The sequence below is a fragment of the Acyrthosiphon pisum genome, chromosome A2, assembly GCF_005508785.2.
Source record: "Acyrthosiphon pisum isolate AL4f chromosome A2, pea_aphid_22Mar2018_4r6ur, whole genome shotgun sequence".
NCBI classification, from domain to species: domain Eukaryota; kingdom Metazoa; phylum Arthropoda; class Insecta; order Hemiptera; family Aphididae; genus Acyrthosiphon; species Acyrthosiphon pisum.
Genome location: NC_042495.1, coordinates 6,831,076 through 6,847,935, shown reverse-complemented (window position 1 = coordinate 6,847,935; position 16,860 = coordinate 6,831,076). Strand labels below are relative to the sequence as shown.

General features: G+C 32.3%; 2 protein-coding genes across 5 annotated transcripts in view; one reads left to right on the top strand and one right to left on the bottom strand.

The window, feature by feature from the left end:
- Window positions 1-870: 870 nt before the first annotated feature.
- Window positions 871-9,788, top strand: LOC100166485 (ubiquitin carboxyl-terminal hydrolase 20). 3 transcript variants are annotated; one of them, XM_008191978.3, is made up of 18 exons: window positions 872-1,135; window positions 1,211-1,266; window positions 1,496-1,624; window positions 1,700-1,828; window positions 1,902-2,136; window positions 2,234-2,472; window positions 2,537-2,669; window positions 2,750-3,117; window positions 4,009-4,143; window positions 5,145-5,266; window positions 5,327-5,505; window positions 5,573-5,768; window positions 5,903-6,163; window positions 6,226-6,370; window positions 7,020-7,155; window positions 7,224-7,320; window positions 7,399-7,493; window positions 9,292-9,788. In XM_008191978.3, exons 3-18 carry the CDS (start codon window positions 1,553-1,555, stop codon window positions 9,411-9,413), a joined length of 2,664 nt encoding a protein of 887 aa, XP_008190200.1. In that variant the 5' UTR covers window positions 872-1,135; window positions 1,211-1,266; window positions 1,496-1,552; the 3' UTR covers window positions 9,414-9,788. The 3 variants fall into 3 exon arrangements, with proteins under 3 accessions (XP_029346828.1, XP_008190200.1, XP_001946935.1); XM_001946900.5 differs by having other exon boundaries at window positions 873-1,266; window positions 6,226-6,358; XM_029490968.1 differs by lacking the exon at window positions 1,700-1,828 and having other exon boundaries at window positions 871-1,266.
- Window positions 9,501-16,860, bottom strand: part of LOC100164471 — a 29,865-nt gene continuing 22,505 nt past the window's right edge. For both annotated transcript variants that reach the window (XM_001946964.5, XM_008191980.3), the window contains exons 16-21: window positions 15,334-15,701; window positions 15,119-15,261; window positions 13,755-13,932; window positions 13,515-13,677; window positions 12,782-13,091; window positions 9,501-10,892 (exon numbers count right to left, since the gene is read on the bottom strand). In XM_001946964.5, coding sequence (XP_001946999.2) covers window positions 10,615-10,892; window positions 12,782-13,091; window positions 13,515-13,677; window positions 13,755-13,932; window positions 15,119-15,261; window positions 15,334-15,701 — 1,440 coding nt within the window. In that variant the 3' untranslated portion in view covers window positions 9,501-10,614. The remainder of the gene's footprint in view (window positions 10,893-12,781; window positions 13,092-13,514; window positions 13,678-13,754; window positions 13,933-15,118; window positions 15,262-15,333; window positions 15,702-16,860) is intronic.

Below are 16,860 nucleotides of genomic sequence, written 5' to 3'. Positions count from 1 at the left end.
TATATACTAGGTATACACTTGTTATATTCTGTGATATAATAGAGCATTGATTTTATCGGCGAATGGTATTAAAAAAAATATCTAAAAGAGATAAAGCGATAATTTTGTAAAAAAAATAGTTATCTAGATAAATTTAGCATTTGAATTTGTGTTTGGAATCTGGTTAAATTTTATTTTTTAGAATGAGCTAGACTGAATTATTTATTACGTTTTTATTCATTATTGATTAATATTCAGTATTTCTATGATCACAGAATAAACGGATAATTGAAATTTGAAGGTATACAATTTATTAATTATTCTTGGTTTATTTGTTTTAAAAATGGATGATCTTGATTGTTGTTGGGAGGAGGGGGGGAACTATCGACAATCGTCATTTATTACTGCGCCGTATATGTCTGTAGAAACGTTGATGTAGAATACATGAATACTGAATAAACCATGATTACTGCATAGAAAACCCATTTACCCATTTACCCATTTAGTATGAACTATGTGTCTATGTATTAGATATATTATATCTTAGTCCGTGGACCGCGGTATTATATTATAGCCTATAGGTACTAAGTAGTAAGTATAACGTATTATATTATTATTTTTTAATTTGTCTATGAGAAAACCCAAACAAAGTACTGAACTATTATTGATTATTGAACATAAGATTCCTAACCCAATACGGGATTGAGAACATAATTTTTCGCTGCGCATACGGCAGTACTGTGAAGGTGAACTAGGTGTCTGGTACTCTGGTGGAAATAGCTATAATAAAAAGAACTTCGCATTTAATCACATACAGTATATTATTATAGTAATAACTTATAACATGTACCTAATACCTATTATAATAATTAAATAATATCATTAAAAATAAAAGTATTTACAATTTTGCAAGCGCATATTGCACAGCACAATTTTAATGAAATTGCTCGTACCGCCACTTATCAGTTATCACGCCTAATATCCTCACTTTTATCGGTCCCCGACTTGCGTTTTTACCGTAACATTTTTCAAAAACTTTTTACCAATCGAGAACCCCTGGGTCCCTCTCTTATCGATCGGTCTGTTTTTATTTACTTTTTTTTTTTACATTTCCGAATTTTGCCGACTCCGGCAAGGCGCAGGCGCACTACTTAAAGTTTGTTAACAATTTCATTTTTTTCACGGATAAAACGTAGAGCCAATGATAATCCGCTTCGATATTTCTGTTTAGCTGATGCTGATAGCTACTCTCGGTGTCACGGTCAACCGCTTGGACGAGATTTCCCGGTTTGTGATTTTGTATTTTGTATTTTTAATGATTTTCATCCACCCGACTCTGATGTGTTCACACGCTTTTAGTCGGTACAAAACTTTCGGGTGCGCCGAACGGCTCAAACCCCGAACCGTCGTGTGTGTTCACAGCCCCTTACATCATTAGCTTCAAGTCTAAAAACTTGTTACTTATCTATCCGTTGCCATTTATTGGTATAATACAGAACACTTCTTATGTCTGTAGATCGTGAAGGGATTGTACACAATTAAGTATTCATTAGCAACCGTTGAGTAACCAGCAATGGAGGACTGTTCACACTTCACCGTACATCATTTGTCGTCTATCGAAAAATGTGCTGAATTTCTACAACATGTATGTATTCTCTTATCTACTTTTTCTTAACCGGGTCAACATTTTCACCTGTACCGATGTAACGTTCTGTTTTAGCACACCGGTACTCTGACTTGCTATGTGTGCAAATCAAAAAAACCTGAAGTATGGTTCTGCATAAGTCCAGACTGTTTGCAGGCGTTCTGTTACGACGGAGGATGCGATCACAGCTATCTTCATTTCAAAGTACCATTCAGTTTTTTAGTTAAGTAACTAACAAGTTAGAATTGTATAACATAGGCATTGATTTAAATCGTAGGAAAACAAAACCCACTGTTTACATCTCAGTCTTCCTTCTATGCGCTTGTGCTGTTATTTATGTGTCAAGGAGTGTAACATTGAAAATAATACAAGATCGTTGAACGGAGTACGCCGTGGTTCCAATTGTTCGATAGAATTTTGTCGTAATACTGCAGCAGCAAATAACAGTGGCGAATCTGCTGATGAAGACAGTGACGACGAATACAGACTGACCAAAGATCATAAACCCACGGGTAAATTATTTGCACTGCTATTTGTGTATTAATTAGATACCCTATTAGATACATAATTTAATTACTATACATTATAATCTTGATGCAACTGTTTTAGGTCTTACTGGTCTTCAAAACATTGGCAATACATGTTATATGAACGCTGCACTCCAAGCGTTATCCAATACACCACCATTAACAGATTACTTTCTAACTTGTTTTCCTGAATACCCATACCAACAATCAGAAAAATCTTTTAGTTTATCCAAAGCTTATCATCGTCTGATACAAGAAATATGGCATACCAAACGCCCTGGTTATGTAACTCCTACGTCAATTTTATACACAATGCGAAATGTAAGTCAAACAATATTATTTATATTTTTATATAGTTAAAAATTAATACTTTTGGTGGTTGTAGGCATACCCAATGTTCAGAGGATTTCATCAACATGACACACAAGAGTTCTTAAGGTGTTTTATGGATCAGTTACATGAAGAGATGAAAGAACCTGAACTCGAAGTTGTCCCATCTAGGAGGCATTCATATAAAGGTGCTTTTGACAATTACTCAGAAATTAAATAATAACATATCAAAGGTATTATGTAACATAGTTATATTCATTTTTTTAAGGCACTTCAAGGAAACAGAGTGTAGAACAAAATCATTTGGCTATACCGGAAGAAGATAAAGATGAATGCTCTGACAATGACGATGAACTCAAGTCTTTGACAAATGCTGATAGTAGTTCTGAGGGTATAGATGAATATGAAACTTGCGATTCTGGTGTAAGTGAACGAAGCTCTTTGTCAGAAGAGACATCTGAGCGAATAAACTTGACCAAAAAACTAGAACGTCATCTTTTTGCTAAAATGAACCATGGAAATAAGATATCATTCTGTCAAAAAAATAAAAAATATCATGTCAAATACAACAGTATAATTTCTGAAATATTTGATGGAAAGCTCTTAAGTTCTGTTCAATGTTTAACTTGCAACCGGGTAAGTTTTTTTATCAATATGTTTACCTCCTAATATTATCAAATACACAATAATTGTTTTCTTATTTAGAGGAAAGTAATTTATTAATAAAAATCAAAAAATATCTACATACTAGGTACTTCATTTAACTGAACTCAATACATAAATAAATTAACTCATCAAATGGCCATGGAGTTCTTAACGCATTTTATCATGTCATTGTATTTAAGATTAATAATTTATTGTTAATGGTGCTTACTGCATAAAATATCTTAAATTCTTTAGAACATTAATATAACTAAAATAAAATTATCCTTGGTACGTAATTGCAACTCATTAATCCTAATGATGTATTAATGCTCTATATAACGTACACACTACACACATTAAGGAAAACAATAATTGTATATTTCCAAGTATATTTGTTTCAGACATTAATTTTGTTTAAATGTTATAAATTATCTTAAAAGCCATTTGGTGTGTAAAAGTTCCTTACATACAAAAAACTAAATGAGAAGCGCAATTTGCCCATAGAGGAATAATAACATTTGACTAAATATTATGTTTTAATTACTACACAATTTGTAATTGCTTTTCTTAATATTAATGTTTGCCAAATGATTAAAGATTAAAATTTGATTTTCTATTTGTAGAGTTTACTTCTTAATATAATATAACAAATAATAGGTAATTATTTTTCATTGTGTCATTTTGGATTAATTTGCTTAAGAATATAATAATTGAGTATATTTTTAAAATATTCTGGATACTAACTAAATATGTATTATACAAATTTGCGTTGTAGCTATGTAATTCTTTAATTACATTTGTAATAATTTGGAAATTGTTGCATTGATATTTAATCTACATTTTTGTATTTAAAAAATGTAATAATTATCTCTTGTATTATAGGTATCTTCGAGGGTTGAAGCCTTCCAAGATTTATCCCTTCCCATACCTACTCGTGACCACGTTACTGTCTTACACCAAAGTTCAACGAATTTGTGTTCAGTGCATAAATTATCCGACATTTACACAAATCAACAAGTAATTCAGATTAAATTTATATTTTAGAAGTGTCATACGGTGTATTGATTTTAAATATTGAGTAAATCAAACAATATATTGGTTTAACAATGTTTTTTTTTAAGTAGTCAGGATAGTTTTTATAGTTTAATCAATATACTTCCTCAGTAAATAGAGCAAGGATGGGTAAACTACAGCCCACAAGCCAAATTAGGCCTGAGACTCCACATTATGCAAATCATATGTTGTAAAATAAATAAAAATTGCACAAAAATATAAATTTTATGTCATTTTTTGACCAACAAATATTTATATTTTAGATTCTGAGCGGAGTGAGGAAGCTATTGGTTTTACAATGGTGTTTATTTTATTTTATTTTAATTTATTTTTTTATTTTTATATCCTGTATACAAAATTTCTACTAGAAGGAGTGCTTCGATTTCAACATATAGTACCTTTTGCAAATTGGATCAAGATGGTACTTTAGAGAGGTCATTTTCCGATTTTCTCAATAGTTATTTAATGCCACGGGAAAAACCACCAAAAAATTACGAAAAAATGCTTAAAATGGGATTTTAATTTCTAACGCGTTGTTTATAACCATAGAAACGAATAAAAAATTATAATATTATAATATTAATTCAACTTACATGATAAAATAAATTATAACAATATAAAATATCCAGGCTGACAAACTGTCTCCGCTTAGAATCGCTTTTCTTATACAATGACCCACTTGTTACCTACTGTACAGCAGAGCAATATCCACTTACCTGCTTTTTTTTTTTTTTACTTTTTGACCATGCATTAAAAAAGTTTGCGCATCTCCCCGGGTATATTGTATATTCAATGTTCAGTAAATGTTCTATGAATAACCTAAATTTTTAAAGTTATCTAAGTTCCACTTTGTTTTCTTAGTTTCAATTATTATTATTTTTAGAGTTGATGTATCATGTCACAACGTTTGATTATCTCAATATTTTATTATGTTGTATTTTTGTTACTTATTTTTAATCTTTCAGAATTGGATATTTTGGTTTTGGGACATGATGTACAGATGGTTCTGGGGCCCAACAGTTGGTTTACATGACTGTCTAGCAGCATTTTTCAGTGCTGATGAACTTAAAGGTGATAACATGTATAGGTATGAAAAAATATCTTAAACTGTAAATACTTTTGTTCTAATCTAAAATAATTTTTTTAGCTGTGAAAAATGCAAAAAGCTGCGTAACGGTATAAAGTTTTCTAAACTTCTCGAATTACCTGAAGTTTTATGCATACACCTAAAGAGATTCAGACACGAACTGATGTTTTCATCTAAAATAACTTCATATGTGACATTCCCTATTGATGGTGTAGACTTACGGCCATATGTTCATAAAGGTATGTTTAAATCTATAGTAGCATGAAATTCTCTTTTAACTTATAATAAGAAAATATCCTTTGATAGATTGTACATCTCAAGTGACAACTTACAAACTAGTATCAGTTATTTGTCATCATGGTACAATTGGTAGTGGTGGTCATTACACGTGCTATTCGTTAAACCCAATAAACGAACAATGGTATGAATTTGATGATCAGTGTGTCACTTTAGTATCAGCAGAAATTGTTCGAAATTCTGAAGCTTACGTTCTTTTTTACAAGTAAGTACACAATATTGTACATTTATTTAATTAATTGTTTTTGTAATTGTAATTAAAACATTTTATATTTTCGTATAACGGGAAATATTTTTTATGATAATAATTGTAATCAATGTTCATTTATATTTTTTCAGAAAAAATAGTCCATTAACCAATAGAATTAGAACACAAATGCGGCAAGTTCAAGTAAACAAGACTCAGCCAAATTGTACTCCGGAAGCATGCTTTATTTCGACTAGATGGTTATCCAAGTTCAATACATTTGCTGAACCGGGCCCTATAGATAATTATGATTTCATGTGCCACCACAATAGAGTGAAGCCAACTCATGAGCCACAAATTAATCATTATGCCACCATGGTTTCTGGGCAAATTTGGGATTACTTACACAGCAAGTAAGTAAAATTGCATTAAAAAATTGAAAGTATGTACTAATAAGTAATATCATTATAATTAGATTTGATGGTGGACCAAAATGCACCAACAATCAGCTACAAAGATGTGAAGTCTGTTATACTGATTATATTGAGACGATGCTCAAGAATAGAGCTGAGGCAGAAACAAAGAACTTTGCGCGACTCAGAGATGAGGCAAGTCTGCATGTAATATATAATTTAAATAACGTAAAAAAACCAACTTACAAATACAGATAATGTCCTAACTCTAATGTTTGATAATATGTGATACTCAATAAATATTTTCATATTTCATTATTAATAATATTATTTAGCTAACATGACAAAATTGGTTCTGCTCAATGCAATTTTGATCTGTTACAAGTTTGTAAGACAAAGTAACGCATGCCGGTTTGTTGTCATTTTATAGTTAATTGTTTTGATAGTGTATGTTATAAAATTTTGTATTCAGGTTGTTTTAACTAACTATATATATTATAATCAATGATTGGTATCAGTAAGCGTTAAATTTTGGTATTATTTATAAACACAGACTTAGATTAACAGGATTGGAAATGAATCTTTATCATTTGAACAAGATTTGTTACGGAAAGTTAACGAGCGATTGTGGCAACTAAAGCGACAAAATTTAATTCACTGAATAGTCATAGAACAGTGTATGAATATGATGAAAAAAGACAAATAAGAGATGGCACCACAATCGCTCGCTTTGACTTTTCGTAACAGATGTGATTCTTTTTATATACTGTGCACCATTTTTCGTTTCAAGTTCTGTTTGTCCGTGGTCATAAATGTGATGTAGTATATGTAGACTTATATTAATTTTTATGATTAGGATGGGTTAGCTGATTTTGCTATATCAATGAGTTGGTTTAAATGCTGGGAATCTTTCTTGAATGGTGTTGTTAGTGAACCACCAGGGCCAATAGACAACTCAAAGTTGATTGATAAATCGGATGGCAAGACTTTAGGTATGTTCTTTACTTATTTATTTGACATGGTTGACATAATATTCATGTTTATTTTATTGTTTATTTAGAAACTGACTATGTACCTGTATTTGAAGCCCAATGGGATTATTTGTGGAGGATATACAGTGGTGGTCCTGTTGTTGAAATTAGTGAGCTTCAAGCACCGTAAGTTAAACATTTTTTTTAATGTTTTTAATAATTAAAATGTGGTATATATTTGTTTTTTTAATTTTTTCTTACTAGGAGTGAAAATGCCAATGCGTTTTTTAATCAAACAAACACTCATCTAGACAAACTGTGTGAAGGTGATGAACTTGAACAAGAAGAACCCGATAAAAGTAATTAATAATCATAATTTAGTCTTAATGACCATAACTCATTTTGTAATATTTTCATTTACTCAATGTTTATCTGATATAGTTATTAATAATTTAAAAAAAAAAACTGATAGTCATTGTATGATTATGTTTTTAAATATAATAATCTTAAATTGTGCGTATAATTGGTTCTGAGCAAGAGAAAAATGTTGAATGGACAATGATTTTTGAAGAAATACTCCAAACATTTTATCAATGAGCCTCTGTAAATTATACACTGGGTATAAATAATTATTTTTTAAGAGGACGCTACACCCGCATGCGTTGTATTTGTCTTACAAATGCACAACATACCAAAAACTGTTTGGCGTGAGACAACAGCTATGCTCCCACTGTATTTATAGTAGAATTACCAAAGTTCCACAACGCATAGGGAATAACTTTATCTGTGTTGTAGAGTTTTTATGGATAACATCAATACAATCAGAGTTATCAGTTTGATAACATAAGATTTTTTTCGATTAATTATTGAAAATTATTGGTAAGTGCTATCAAAAAACAAAAACGCTTCAACACAGATAAAATTCTTCCTTATTTATTGTGGAATTAAGGTAATTCTACTATAAATACAGAGGAAACATAGTTGCTCAGCGCAAAACAGTTTTTGCTACGTTGTGCATTTGTAAGACAGAGAAAATGCTTGCAGATGTAGCGTCCTCTTACGAAAGTTTAGAAAGTCACTCGTGTGATGTGATCATAATTCATAATACATTACTATATTTGGCAAATTTAAAAAAAAAGTATAGATCATAGCTTTTGTTTTTTTATTAGAAAACTATTTAGAAAAGTATATTTATATAAATATCGATGATCACCTATTAATATTTTTGGGGAGCCATTCAGAAAATATTTGATAACCTTTAAAATTGAATATACGTGTTTATACAAAGAAAGTAAAATTAAATGGATAAAAACCTCTTTTAAATCACCATAAAAAAAATATATTATTGTTTGCGGTCCAGAAGTTTGTCCATGGGCTATATGGGTATACCTCTGGTATAATTATTAAAAAATAAACAACATTTGAATACGTTAAATAAATGAAGTGAATTGATCAATAAAAAAATATCATATTATATATAGTTTTTTTCAATACAATAAATGCAATTTACTAATAAACTTGCATTTAAATTTAAAGTATTAAAACCATGACAGGTCTCGGCTATGATAACTAAGCAAAAGTTCTGTATCCTATCTGTACCTCCATTTAAATTTATTTTTATTATTCATTCTAGTGATTGTCAGTTATTTGTACAAACATAATTTTATATAGTTTATTACAATTATTATATTTAATATTTATCTAATATCAGTTATTTAATATCACTTGTATGTGTTGAAGATGTATAACTTTAATATTGACACAAACATATAAATTAGGGTTTCATTCAAAGTTTTGATTTATATAAGTATAATTTATAATATAATATAACAGTAAAAAATTAACTTTCAATATTTTTCAAACAATTCTATTGTTATTACAATTTATTAGAAATATGTCTATTGAATTACTTCCAGAAATACTTGTAGAGAAAGAATGTCACACAAAATGATAAAAATATAATTTGAAATTGGCATATCAATACATCATATTATAATAAATATTATTTGTGTATGAAAACTTATTATAATAATGAAAAAAAAAATATTGAATACAAACAAAAATTAAATAAAACTAAGTGTTAGGTTGTTCAATGATTTTGTACAAAAATAAATATTTTAACTAATTGGTTTTATGTGTTGTTTGTCATATTTTTAGTAACTTTCGAGACTGAAAAATTAGAAATGGTCGGCCAAGATTCAGGTGACCAACCGACGACTTTTATTAATAATGAAAAACAACAACAACAACAGTGTTCAGCAGTGAAAAAAATTAATTAAAACAAAATTATATTGTTTTTTTTATTAATAATTTCTCATACAATAATAACTTATTAGTAAATAAATAAAAATGTGCGTTTTGTATAGTTTTGGGTAATTGTATAGTTATAACTTATATTAATAGGCTGGTATAGTTGTAAGGTACCTACTCTAAAAAATGTACATTGTTAGTTTATTTATTATTATTTATTTGCATTTAGACAACAAAAACTTGTTACCTAAGTTAATGTTATTATTTTGTGTTTTTCTACCATTTTTCTCTTCTTATGGTGATTTCATTTTGTTTGTTATTATTATTATTATTTATAAAATCTGGTGGCATTTTATCCATACCGTTGTGGTTTATTAGTTTTGCATTAAAAACCTGTGTGTGTATGTGTGTTATGTATTTTTTTTTTCATAAAAAAAGAAAACATTTTGTTACTTTAAAAATTTTTATTTTTATTCCATTTAAAATCCTTAACAATTAAAAAACATTCATAATAATGTTAAAATGTTAAAACTTAAAACATTGTGGTGTTGGTTAAAAATGACGATGTTCGAGAGAAGTAATACCGATTGAAATATATGATTATTAAAAAGATGAACAGAACATAATATTATGTATTATTAAATATTGTAGACGTATCCGAATGAAAATAGTTATGTTTTTAGTCTACATTTTTTGTGCGTAATCTTACAATTAGGATCAGTCTTAGGAGATAAAAAAATAGAAGTAAGTTTGGATGTGAGTGGCATTTACACCGCAATGATAGGTAGTAATAGTAGTAGTAGTAGTAGTAGTAATAGTATTAAACAGTACTACAGTAGTCAGTTATAGTAATTAGTAGTAACAGTTATGATGGTATTGTGAAGAATTCTTATGTTTTGAAAACTATGTTTGTGTCTCGTCAACCGAGAGACTCATTGAAGTAACTTCCACAATATTAGAAGTTAACATTCGACAAAGGTTACTACACGGTGTATGTGAGTGTGTGATGTAGTACGAGTAAAGCAAGTATGACAGGAGAAGTAAGAGGAGGAAGAGGATGTTTATCATCAGCGACAATAACATGAAATAACCATAATAATTGCCGTCGCCGTTATCGTTGGGACAGTACGAAAATCGTGACATCTCTCGCGTGAGACCTGCAGCGACAAACGCGTTTCTTCGTCCATGTCCGGCAGTCGTATCGTCGTCGTTTTCCGTCGGCGGCGGCTGTCATCTAGACACGGCGGCGGAAGTCGGGACTGGGACCGAGGCTGCAGCCGCAGCTGCGTCGTCTCGGAAGTCCAACGACAAGTCTACTTCGAGCGTCGTTTCGCCGCCGTAAGTAGTCGTCGTCGTAGTTTGCTCATCGGTGGATTTCTGTGGCCCGCGGAGCTGCAGAACCGTCGGGTGCGCAGACCCCAAAGACGCCACGACCACGAACTCGCCGCCCGGCAGTATTTCGAACGCCGTTATAGGGTTGACCGGGGTGAACTCCGAAACGAGTTGGCCTGCAGACAGTTTAAACGAATGTAAGTTTATATTGTAATGATAATATTATATATTTACAAATTAAAGTTTACATTGATTATTTCATTTTTAATCTTCTTTTTCTATGCCCTTCGCTTCCAAGGAATCAGCCACCTTTGTCTTACACCACCATATAGGGATCTATCCTCTTCTGTCGACCTCTTCTTCATTCGAACCAGTTATTTTAATGTCACTCTCTATTTTGTTTATCCTTCATTTTTTTCGTTCTTTCGGTCTTCCTCTCCCACTCTTTCCATTTACATACATTTTCATTGCCACCCTTACTGCCTTCGAGTCACTCTCCTACAAGGCTACACTACTACCAATGAATTAATTTCTTATTTTAACCTTCTTGTAGTCACTCTACCTTAGCATTCTCATATCTGCTACACAATTATTTCTGTTTTATTCCCAATTATTATTTTATTCTTAATAAAAAAAAAAAAAAACTGCATATAACCATCGGACGAGAGATTATATTATATAGTCACTGTCACGAGTCACGGACCCAATAAAAATGGTCGCTGCTGTCATCAAAGTATCAAACAGGGTTGGAACGTATAATACAGTACAGTATAAAACACGTATTGTACGTGTGTATAAAACGTATAAAACGTACAGTATAAAACTACTTAGTTTTATACGTTTTATACTGTATAAAAGTTTTTTTTTTTTTGCTGCATCGAACAGCTATTATCAAGTACCTATTCAAGTTATAATTAATTATTTACTATTTACTATTTAGTTCATCTTTAATCTTTATTCTGTATTAATAAACTACTCTAATATTAATATTTTATAATAACAAAAAAGACATTTGTGATAATTTTTTATATTAATAAAAATATATATATTATTGTTATAACATATAATTCAAAAATAAATTTGTATTGTTTTTAATTTTATTCTAAATTTAAGGAAATTTAGTATGTCTTGGGCGTTAATTAGTTTTATACGTTTTATACACGTATATTACCAACCCTGGACTATCAAACATTATAATTTTACGTTCACACAATGGTAACACCAAGACAGCCAAAACTGATGTGACGAACGGTTAAAGAAACTCATATCACTTTGGATCTTATAGTTGTGGTTTTCAGTCTTTCTGTATTTAAATAGATACCTACCTGCATCAGATTGAGCTGACCGATTGAGACTAGCAATGGCTCATCAACTAAAGGTTCTCACACACTGCAGCGGTGGCGGTGAATTGCTGCAAGACACATTTCACAGCTCACCACGGCGGTAAAGCCAAGACGGTAGAATTTAACGCCACCGCTGCTGTGTGCGGACCTTAATAAAAAAAATATAGATATCTTTCGGAAGGGGCGCGTTTTTTTAATATTATGCCTTAATGGCGGCAAAATATATCCGCCAAGACTGTATCCATAGGTATACAGTATAATAGTATTCGAAACTTGGTGAACCTACTTGTTCAGTTTATTTATAAGTACTCCTATCCCGATTATGGCCATGTTGAAGTCCTGCGGATACTAGATAGGTACCTATACAATTCAATCATATAATACCTATTACCATAATAATACATTTACGAGTTTTGTCTTTTGATTCATCTTCACTGTTTCCTGCAGTATATAATCAAACATAGTATTTACAATTTACCATTATAAGTTATATAATATTATTATTTATTGTATTATATTATTATATTTTTGTATTTTTAGAATAATTTCACAGTGAATGTCTTTGCATTTGTCTTAAGTTCTGCTTGTTATACGGTACCTACTTCCCTGGCACAAGCGATGTGTATATTAAAACTGTGATAAAATATCGATTTGTTATTGACACGTCTTGAGAACACCTAAATAAAAAAAAGACGTTCGAAACACCCGAAGACTATACTCACCGGTGGTGACGTTCCAGAGTTTGATCGTCCGGTCTCGGGCGTGCGTGTCGAGCGACACGAAAGAACCACCGGCCGGGTCCAGTCGGAGGCTGGTGACCGGCGCCACGTGGCCGCTCAGCGTCCACCGGCAGTTACCGGTGGTCAGGTCCCAGATGCATATATGGCCGTTCTCGTGGCCGCTAAGGACGCACCCGTCCTTGGACGATATGTCTAGCGCCACGCAGTTCATGCCAGGTTTCCACTTTTTGAACAGCGTGCCCGACTGCAGGTCGTACACCACTATGAAGTTAGGCCCAGGCTCGTCTACTTCCTGTGCGGGGAAACTTTTGCTAATATCATGTCAACATAGGTACAGTGGTAAATGGTAGAGCAGGTATAGCAAAATTAGCCTCATGGCTCTATGTATAATTGGGTGTCGTTTCATCACGGCTGTTTCTGACATTTCGAGGGAACTAATATAGGGAAAAGTTGGAAAATATATTTTATATTACTGTATCCCACTGTTACAATATTAAATCTGTGGTTTTAATAACCTAATATTGCTACAAATGATATGTTGTATACAGTGTACCTATACCATTATGTGTAGATAGTTGTAGTTCACAATTTGTATACATATATAAGATGTATACGGACCAAAGTTAGTACCTAAGTGGGCTAAGCTGTTTGTCTGAAGCAATTTTTAAATATTAATGATGGGACCCAACATTTAAGAAAATGAACGAATTGTTACTTGAGCGACGCAGCATACGTAGTGACCTTCGTAAGTAATAGCCGCGAGTCGTGTGACGAATTCGTGGAACGGTATGCGCAAGTCGTACATCAACTGCCTTGAAGTCAAGTTCCACACGAGCAGTGGAAAGGGTTTTTGCGTTTCGTCACCACACACCATGACTCTGCAGCGAAAACGATGAAGGATTAAATAAAAATCAAATAACGCCGACGAATCGATACGCGATCATTGTCACAGTACCTCCCGTTTCCGGACACCAGCAACGAGTTCAGGAATCTGTCTTCGCCGGCTTTAAAGTACGCCTCGATCGTACCCGTTTCGATGTCGATCAGGTTCACGTGCATCCGGCTCCTAGCCAATGCCACAATTTTTGAGGAACTGTGCAAGCCGAAGTAAGGCATGTTTTGATTCATCACACCTGCGGGAAAACAAAAAGCATGTTCAACAATGACCTATTGCAGTCCCTTGCAGTATTTATCCTTGGCAGTAATAAAATTATGATATTACAATGTTGGAGAAATTTAAATAGGTAGTTATTCCGGTTCCGATTTTCAAAATTTGATATTTACGATTCTGATTTCGGTTCTACTTTTTAAAATAATCAAAAATTAAGTCCCGGTATAACGCCATACTAGTATTCTGCAGTGGTACGAAATAGGTTTCGAAGCTTAAACAAGATAATATGCATAGGAGTGATAAAAAGCAAATATGTTTAGGTACTGTTTAGCTTTATGCCTTTATGACACGAGTCACCACTATAATAATTTAGAGTTAGGACAACAATGACAAAAATAATTCGTTACACAGCGTTAATAGAGAACTAATGAAATAGGTACAGTTTTGATTTTTAAAAACAAATCCAAATACCACCAGTTCACCACCATATTTCGGTACCCAGGGCCGGCGCTACTTTTTGCGAGGCCCTGGGCAAAACTTATTTAACCAATAACTATAGTCACCTATAGCTTATAGAGTATAGATTATAGGTCATAGGTGTAATGCTAAAGGCTAAAAATTATCAAAAATGTATGTTCCAAATAAAACAATTTTTTTAAATAACTTTAACATATATGTTGATTCTAGTTACACCTACAATTGTAAAAAAAATACATTGGCAAATATAAATTTTCAACATTTTAAAATGAGACTTGTCAAAAGTACTACCAGAAACAGGGTATGGATTTAAGATCGGAGCAACATTTTATGAAAATTATCGTGTTTCTATACTGATAAAAAATAAATAAAAATACACATATTAATACTATTGCATTATTTGCTTCAGAATCTAATATTATTTTCATAAAAAAAAATTGGTTTTAGAAAGTGTTTTTCGACCGGCCTAACATACCCAGGTAATATCAGACTTATATGATTTTTTATTTATGAAAAAGTGAAATTATTATTTTTAGTGCCAAAAAAGTTAAATTTTTTAAGTACCCTTTTATTGTTAAATGCCACTTCTCTCAAAAGTTTAGCCCCCCTTCCCCATATCGCCAGCCCGACGGTACAATGAGAAATTGAACAACGGTTCCGGTCAGGTTGCAGGATATTTTTAATGACTGTTCCACGTCCTGATTGTTATTTGTTAAATGTCAAAAGCATACCTTTGAGTTTGCTGATCACTTTTCCGGTCGCCAAGTTGATGACGATCAGTTTCCGCTCACACAATACTATGCAACGCTGGTTGTCAATAAGTTTCAGCGCGGTCGGATGGAGAATTCCCTTGAGCGTGCGCACTCTCATACAGCTGTGGACCCAAAAAAAGAAAACCTGTCAGGTCGATTATAAGAGATCTTATAACATATTCGTCCGAACTCACGTGTGTACGTCCCACACGCTTATTTCTTTCCGCCCGGTACTGACGGTGATCACGTAATTCGCGTCGTCGTTGAACCGTTTTACCAAGTCGAACTTGCCCGCGGCGCCGGCACCATCCGACAGCTGAGCAGCGGATTCTGACAACTGCGATGCCGCGGTCGCAGCGTCCGTCAGAACTAGTGGCATCAGAGTCGGGAATGGAGGCGCGTCCATCAGGGCCCGGTACCGGTCAGCCGCCGGCTGGTACAACGACATTTGTGAGAACAGCTGATTGCCGTTGTCCATCACGGCTGGCATAGCGAACGACAGGAAGTCTTTGAGGAATCGCGCTTGCGGGTCTTGGGCGTGCGCAGACAGTTCGTCTAGTAACTGTACAAACGAGTATATAAGTATATGTTAGTACTACGTACCCTGATTAATAATATTATGAGACGCATAGGCATTTGCAAACAAACTAGGGGGTGCAGAAATTAAATATCTCAGGAATGCGAATTGAAAAAGGTGGGTAAGTGGATGTCGCTCTGCTGTACAGTAGATTACAAGTGGGTCACTGTACAATGCAAGGGTTCTCAATCTTTTGAGGTCCACGCCCCCTTTCAAACTATTTTATGAGTTCACGCCTCCCTCCTCACTATTATAAGATTGATGTATGCATAATATAATTTAAAATTAAAATTAACTATTATTAAAATATATACAATTAAAATTTTTTTTCAACATTTTCACGCCCCCCTGAAATTTTGTCAATGCCTGGGGGCGCGCTCCCCAGGTAGAAAACCACTGTAATGGATGGTATTAAATTTTAATTCAATGATATAATATCATTGTATAAGAAAAACGATTCTGAGCAGAGACGGTATGTCAGTTTAGGTATAAGACATAATATTATATATGGTATTAAAAAAAAATTGACATATAATAGGTACCTACCTATAATAAATTCCAAATTAATCATATCACAATATCTATTAGGTACTTATAACGCGTTATACATCAACAACAAACCATGATACTATCATAATAGTATACTTTAGAAGTTTCAAGTATACCCACGAATAATATTATACAATCACAACAAAATAACTAAAATAGTTATTCTAGGTTTTTAATATGTAATTTCGTTCAAATTTGAACTTAAAATGACTATAAAAATAAACTGTGTAAATGTATTTTTTAGATTTTTTGGTACCTACCAGAATTAATTACTTACGTGGAAACTTGTTTTAAATTTTCAATTCTTAGATACAAAAGTTGGACATTTGATAAATTTTGTCAAAATTCGATCTTTAAATGCTTATAAAAAAAAATTGTGCCTATGTATTTTTTTATATTTTTCAACTGATATTGTAACAATATATCAGGAGCTTTGTATTAAATTTTTACACTTTTTGGCCCATCGGATAAAACTTTATTGATATTTATAGAAAAAAAAACTAAAAAATTGAAAACTGAAAAATGTCCGTAAACAGCTCAAAAAATAGGCAAAAATATTTTCAAAATTGTATGATGTATAGGAAATGCTAATATA

Excerpts from the sequence above, each read along its gene's own strand:
- LOC100166485 (XM_008191978.3), top strand. The coding sequence starts at position 1,553 with ATGGAGGACTGTTCACACTTCACCGTACATCATTTGTCGTCTATCGAA. Across the intron at positions 2,137-2,233 it reads CAAAGATCATAAACCCACGG|GTCTTACTGGTCTTCAAAAC; the intron begins GTAAATTATTTG and ends CAACTGTTTTAG. Across the intron at positions 7,156-7,223 it reads ATCGGATGGCAAGACTTTAG|AAACTGACTATGTACCTGTA; the intron begins GTATGTTCTTTA and ends TTGTTTATTTAG.